Source organism: Octopus bimaculoides, chromosome 6, assembly GCF_001194135.2.
Source record: "Octopus bimaculoides isolate UCB-OBI-ISO-001 chromosome 6, ASM119413v2, whole genome shotgun sequence".
NCBI lineage: Eukaryota > Metazoa > Mollusca > Cephalopoda > Octopoda > Octopodidae > Octopus > Octopus bimaculoides.
The window spans coordinates 57956066-57964037 of NC_068986.1; the positions used below are offsets into that span (position 1 = coordinate 57956066).

General features: G+C 34.3%; 1 protein-coding gene across 1 annotated transcript in view; it reads right to left on the minus strand.

The window, feature by feature from the left end:
* LOC106868936 (paired box protein Pax-5) overlaps positions 1-7972 on the minus strand; it is a 261351-nt gene that overhangs the window by 22112 nt on the left and 231267 nt on the right. The window contains exon 9 of the mRNA XM_052968470.1: positions 940-1044. Within this exon, the coding sequence (XP_052824430.1) occupies positions 940-1044 (105 nt within the window). The remainder of the gene's footprint in view (positions 1-939; positions 1045-7972) is intronic.

Genomic DNA, 7972 nt, shown 5'->3' on the forward strand with positions numbered 1-7972 from the left:
ATATAAATTCCATCTGGTACCCTTCTGAAATACTACGGCAGCTTATTTGGTAACAACCCCATAACTCAAGAAGGAAATCACAATCTACTATGTAAAACGGGCAAAATGTAATTCTGCGATTCATATTTCGGGATATTAGCCGTTCAAGAAAACAGGGTAGTTGAGCTAATCAGCGAAGATAGATTTAGCGCTTTATCTGCCTTAACGTAAATGACAATACTGTTGAGAAAATTTTGCAATCAATTTCTTAAGTTGGCCATTACTGACGTCATTTATTTGTATGTAGTGAAGGTCCATAAACTAAGTCTTTATAACAGCAACATTTAACTATCCTGTTTCTTGATGGCAGAATAAACCAGAAATGTTATGCTTTCAACTCATCCTTGATCCTCTCGTGGCTCACCTGCGGTGTGTGTACATGTGGTCCGCAGTAAGTGCGAATGGTTAAGAAACCTCAGGTTTAAATCCATTACGCAGCATATCGCGGATATGTCATTTTGTAAAGTCTCGCATGCAAAGTATCAGATCCAAAGACACGTTTCTGCTAAGAGAGTCTATATGACAATTGCATCTGTGTGCACTTAACACAAACACACACAAACATACTATTATTTCGTGTAAGTTCCTAGAAGTTTGTTTGAAATAATAAGCTTCCTATAAGCAACTTTTTAGACTTTCATCGTCTCATCTTCATTATAAAGTGATATTATCGTATATTGGTGCTTCTTGATCGTAAACATGGCTGATGTTACTGAAGCAAAGGTTGCTGTGGGAATGCAATTTTGTGACTATTCTACGTCATAAATCAAGGTTGTTTATGTGACTATTATTCATATTCAATACAATACATCGAAAAGGAAAGGCATCAACATTTTCGTTATAGAAACACTAAATTCATAGGTTTTATATATGTTTAAAAAAAAAAGCAAAATATCTCACCTTGAATATTTCCATTGTAACCAGTAGGAGCAACTTGGACTAATGGGGATACTCCAACGGGTGAACTGGAATAGATTTGACTCGAGCTGTAGGTAGTTGCTGGAGCTAAAATAAGTAGAAAGGAAGCAAAATATTTAGAAATAAATGTGTAATTTGTTTTCATTATCATAAATTACAGTTAATTATGAGTGAAACTAGATGCTCTTGCAACGTTTTGTATACAGCAAACCACTAATTAAATATTGATAATTTGATGAATATCAGATATTTCCGACGCATGTATATATACTTCTAAGAAATTACATGATGAGTTTTAAAGTAGTGAACATTGACCAGTAGATTAGTGAATTTTGAGTTTAAATCAGGACATATTTAGCTTTTGATCAAGAAATGTCTATTTTTCAACAAGGAGATAAAGAAATATTGATCAGAAAATGTGGGGCTTTGGACCAGAGAATGTTTGAGCTTTAGATAAGAAAACGTTGATAAGAGATAAGAGAACGTGAGGTTGAGATAAGAGAATATTTGGTTCAGACCGAGAAATGTTTATCTTTAGATGGACTTTGGATTAGTAAATTTTTAGCTTCATAAAAGATCAGAGAATGTTGAGCTTTAAATCGGTGAAAAGAGTGACCACCATCAAAAATATATTAGAACCATATTATGATACTAGAAATATCTAGACTCAGCAAGGAAGCCTGCACGTAGCCGGCCAACCTGCCAAAATAGCAGCCAAGTCTTCATCCAATCACATCGTACTTCTCTTGAAAAAAGATCAGGCTGGATAATATAGTTTTAGACTAAACAATCATAAAAAGAAAACGAATTAGAAGTAAATGCATAATATTTGATATGCTGTAAGAAGAAACGGAAAGAAAGTGATGATCTGTTTGGAGATTACTAATACCCCGAATAAGGAATATTTTGCTATTAACAAAGAAAACCGTACATTATTTACATTATTTACAATTGACGGATATTCGTTCTCATCTTGTTTGTTGTTAACACAACGTTTCAGCTGATATACCCTCCAGCTTTCATAAGGTGTCTTGGGGAAATTTCGAACCTGGGTTGTCATTCCTAAGGTATTTTTCGATGTTGTTGTTGTTGTTATTATTATTATTATTATTATTGTTCAGGTCACTGCCTGGAATCGAACTCAGAATCTTGGGGCTAGTAGCCCGCGCTCTTAACCACTACGCCATATGCCCGGTTTTAAGCAATAACAAATTTTTAATCGAATCAACATGAATATCGGCACTGCTTTCTTTCGAGGATAATACAACGTATATGATACTCATTTGGCTTATCACTTTATAAATTACAAGTTGAGCGATATAAAGACAAATAACACATCGATAGTCCACTCTAAAAGCAACAAAACTTTAGGGCTATGCAACATACAGGCGTCTTCATATCAGTTGCATTTGCATTGTTATCGAGTGGTACGCATCAGCAATATGCCGGTGCACTTACAATCAAGATGTTTCGAATAAATGTCTCAGTTTAATGATACGTTGTTTTCTAACTTATCTAAACAATGATATCCCTACTGACTGACTCGCTGGTAGGCTGCCAGCCTGGCTTGTAGGTTTGTCGGTCTCACTGCTTCTCCCTCTTTGTTGCTTTTGTATATTTGGTCGTAGGATTTCTTCACTTTTATTCTTTAGCTTAAATTTTTTGAAATTTTTGTTATCGTTTGTGTTGATTCGTATAATTCAAATTATTCCCAAGTTATCTGTCAACGGGGACGAAAGAACTCACCTATGAGGGGAAATACTTCTGTCTCTCTCACTCTCCCTCTCTCACCACAAATACACATAGTTCTTTCACTTACTCCCCCCTCTCTCTCTGCGAAATGAATATTTCTTGCCGTCATTTTCTTTGCCTCCAACATATCTTTAACTATTTCTTTAGCAATCGAGATACTTGACAGAAATAAAATATATGTGACGAAGAATTGAAAGTGTGCTAATGATGATTATGTTGCTAACGACTTAAATTTAAAAAAAGAAGATGTCGATGAGAAAATTTTGTGTTGAAACTAGAGAATGGTGAGACAGTACTGAATAGTAAAAATACATTAGTTGAGAGAGGAGAGAGAGAGAGAGAGAGAGAGAGAGAGAGAGAGAGAGAGAGAGAGAGAGAGAGAGAGAGAGGGAGAGAGAGAGAGAGAGAGAGAGAATAACGTATGTATATATGTGTGTGTGTGTGTGCACGCAAATGCATATATACATACATACATACATACATACATGCATGCATACATACATACATACATTCACGCACGCACACGTTGTGAATAGAAGAATAAAAGAATTGTGAAGAACATGAGAGAAGATAGGGAAAAATGTTTTGATAGACGATAGAGAGAGGATGGATGACGTAAAGAGAGAGAGAGAGTGAGTGAGTGAGTGAGTGCCTTTTGTAGTAAGAGGAGATGAAAACAAATCGAGGGTAAATAAGACAAATTACTGTAATTATCAGAAAGAAATAGTTTTTTGAGAAGGATTTGGATTCTCCTGTTCCTGGCTGCAAATAAGCGACAAAAACAAAAATTCTGAAATTCTTCAGGCAGTCTCGGAAGTATAGTCGAGTCATGTTGGAAGTAATATGATAGATAGAAAAATAAAAAATATATATACAAAAAAAATAAAATAAGAAGTTTTATACTTTATCCCAGTTTACAAATTCTAAATATTGTTTGGCAGAAAAGATTTACGCAAAACATTTCAATGTTTTGTAATTGTTATGGAAAATAACTTACACTAGAAAAAGAAAATACATAAGAAAGAAAGAAAAGTGGGAAATAAAAGGGAAGAGAAGGGAATTCCTCAGAAGAAAATAATAGGTAATGGGAGAAGGACTGAAGTAAAACATTTGGGTTCAGGAGTTGCATGAGTTTCAATCATACATATATATATTGTACAGAGTGTATTCATTCACGTTTAGGTTAGATACAAAAACATAAATTTACTACGCTGTTTAGCTACCAGGTCAGCTACCACTGTACAAAGTTCTGATCAAAAACACTCTGCAACGATCATTTCAGGCTTTGTTTACCTAGAACTATATTTGTTGATGTCATTCCATTTTCAAAAGACGGTAAATATAATTTAAAGACGAATTAACTACTGCTTCCAACAAGCTAAGCGATCAGGCTAGCGTCTTTCCAAATGAGTCAGGGGTTATGTAGTTGCACTCTATATTAGTAGTAACACGGGCTTGAAGGAGTGCTCGATGAAATGCATTACAGGTGAAGTAAACGGATTAGACAAAAATGACATAACTGAAATTCAAAAAATTTATTTAGGGTGGGGGATCAATTAATAATAACTACAATATGCGAGTTGATAAATTATTAGAAACGTTGCGTTTTGATTCGTCTAGAAACCTAACTTATGCGGAGCGCTAAAAGTGTCCTTGGTAAAAGTATTTTTTAACTCCTGATAAAGTCAAATAATACCGAAACATATCCAGTAATTTCACCGTATTTACTAAAGATCAAACCCTATTCTTTTTCTAATTATAATTTAAACTTCGAAGGTTCTCTCCCTTGCCAGAATTAGTCATTAAAGTAATCTTTTCTACTCTAGGCACAAGGCCCAAAATTTTTGGGGGGAGGGTCTATCTGATAGACCCATTAAGAAACTGCTACTTAATTTATCGACCCTGAAAGGATGAAAGCAAAGTCGACCTCGGCGGAATTTGAACTCAGAACGCAAAGACAGACGGAATACTGCTATGCATTTCGCCTGGCGTGCTAACGTTTCTTATTTCTTTATTACCCACAAGGGGCTAAACGTAGAGAGGTCAAACAAGGACAGACAAAGGGATTAAGTCGATTACATCGACCCCAGTGCGTAACTGGTACTAAAATTATCGGTCCCGAACGGATGAAAGGAAAAGTCGACCTCGGCGGAATTTGAACTCAGAACGTAACGGCAGACGAAATACCGCTAAGCATTTCGCCCGGCGTGCTAACGTTTCTGCCAGCTCGCTGCCTTAGTCATTAAAATAGATAATTTGAGAGGATTAAAATTTCTTGGCTCAAATAACGTTTCAGTATGTTAGCGTCTTTTCACGCAGAAGGCGTCCCTCATTATTGTCACCCCCTACTGCACTCATTATACTAACTTCTCAATAGCTTTATCAGTTTGACTGTAAAACTATACTACTTAGTGGCTTAGTTGACTTACATGAGCAGCAAAATGTCCGCTCAGAACTGGAGAATTTAACTAAACTTACTCGAGTGTATCATTCACTAAAGTCCACTTCTCCAGTGGTGCCAAACGAAACAGGCAACAATGGATTAGAGGATATTACAATTCGAAATATAAGCATTATGTAAATAAAGCAATCCAAAATTAATTACTACATTTCATTGAAATGAATCTAAATAGCTCACTGCTATTTTCAATCCTGAAATTGCGCGCGCACACCCACACCCACAAATTATATATACATACATATATATATACAAACACTCAATTACATTCCCACTAAAGAGAAAGTGCAGTTGGGTGGTCGTGGGGATGGCAACAATATTGGACATTTGTCAAAAACCTATTATGGATCCATTTCGAATTGAATTCGATCAAACCAAACTAATCAGTAAAACTCCGCCTATTCAACAATTAAAACCCATTCCATCAATTAGATTACACCGCCATTTCATTAGAATTCTTCATATAATCAAGAAAAAATCCGATTAACAAAAATCTCCACAACCCATCCTTTCTACTTGTAAACATCTTCATCCATTCTCGAGTTACATGGGGCTTTCAAGCAGAACTAACGATATTAAATTTGTCAATGATAGAAGTTACCAATGCAGAAAACAATCTCAAAACTATTATGAAAGTAAATAAACAAACAATGAAAAAACAATAAAGAAAATAAATATTATATAAATACGTAATGGTTCAGATTGCACTAACAAAGGACAGGGGTAGTGGTGATTGCGCGAGTAGAATTAGAATATCAGGCTAACGCATTATATTGCTTATCTATTTCCTCTCTGTTCAAGTCCCGCGATGGCTGTTCCTTTTTCAGTCTTTTTATTTTCATTCCTTTAGGTCGAAGGGACAAATACCGGAAATGCACTCGTTTTGATTAAATTGAATGAATTCACTATCTTACAACATTCAGTTAGGTATATTGTCAAAATAATCAATAGTCGTCAAATTAAAAGGAAACCTGTCCAGTGATTCGCCAATTAGTTTCAATATTAATTTGTTTATCAGTTTCTTCTTTCTGAACCAGCAAAGAGAAACATCCAGAAAAAAAAAGGCCATCAGTCTCTTCAAGTTCAGTGATGCAGAAATGGTTAGTAAACAATCAAAGAACTTTTTTGCAGTTGCCAGTATTAAAATGTGTATTAGCATTTCTTAACAGATTTACTCAATAGCAGGCGTCATTACAAACAACAAAAATGACGAAGGTAGCGATATATTCGTGTACGAAAACAGTAATTGCGCTATTGTCATCAATAATGAAACTAAAATACTTCTCTTCTAAGTTCTCTAGGGATGAACAGTTAAAAATATTTATCTTTTTTGACGAAGCTTCAGAGAAAAAGAAGATCCAGTTTCTTTAGCTTGTATATTTTTCATATATTATCATAGCTCTATTCCCGCTTTGTTTATCTTTAACAAAACCGCAAGCGTCAAAAGGTTCCAAACATATAGACACACACAATATCTATCTATCTATATATCTATCTATTTCTCTATCTATAAATGTGTATATATATATATATATATATATATATATATATATATATATAAAAGCACAAATACTCGTTTTCTTATATAGTTTGGATAAATTTCGGTTGTATAATTTCAAGGTATTTTCTGATCAAACTTGTAATATGCAATGCAAAAAAGACAAAAGAAAAGAAAAGCAGAAATAAAGGAGTAGAAACGACATAAAAGTTTAGAATAAAAGAATAAACTTAAACATGAAATGGGACCGATGAAATGCGAGATAGTATAAAAATTCGAAAACAGAATGCTTGTTTGTTCTTACTGTAGCTATACATTTCCCCCACACTCACATTTCTGCATTGCTTGAAAAATCTCAGCTTCATTTTTTGTCTTACATTAAGCATATTTTAACCGAGTCTGAGACTCCAGATAGGAAAAAAATATCACTAAACAGATAAACATTTACATTTCATGCATTCAGAAAAATATGCAGGGGCCACTGTTTCCTGTACATTTAAGAGGATTTCAATTTATTCATTTATTTTAAGTTTGAACGTGTTAAAGCTATGTCTTCGAAATTTACATTTCTACTGCTTATTAACCTCTGACACAACAATTCTAAGGGATAGAAATAGTGAAAGAGAAATTGCTAAATTCTTGAATTTCGAAACAAATTACATCAGTTCATAGCGTCTCTTACTATATAAACTGAAGACAGCAAGAGCTAGATAAATATACATAGAAAAAGGAGTTGGTATGATTGGTGTAGAAAAATTGTTCTTTCGTTGTCACTGCCGTTTCGTTTCTCTTCTTCAGACGAATTGTAACAATAGAATATTACAAGTGTTTTGACAAATGCTGAAACACAGGCACACTTACATACATGCATACGTACATATATTCATAGAGAGAAAGAGGGGAGGGAGAGGGGAAGAAAGAAAGGTTTCATTACAAATGAAAGTATGCTCTCATTTTCTTCATAGCATTACATATGTTTGGTTACGTTCGACAGAAAAGACAGAAAAGAATAAATTTCGAAAGCAGCTGCCTACTTTCTGTATAATAATTTTGTCTCACTTTGCAACTACCTCTGTAACTGGATGCCAATATTACAAAATATTTAATTACAAAATAGATACCTGAGACCACACTAAATTTCATAGTCTAATATTTTCAAAACCCAGTATGTATGTATGCATGTATGTATGTATGTATGCATGCATATTTACATACATACATACATACTGAGTTTTGAAAATATTGGGCTATGAAATTCAGTGCGGTCCTAGGTATCTATTTTGTAATTATATATTTTGTAATATTGG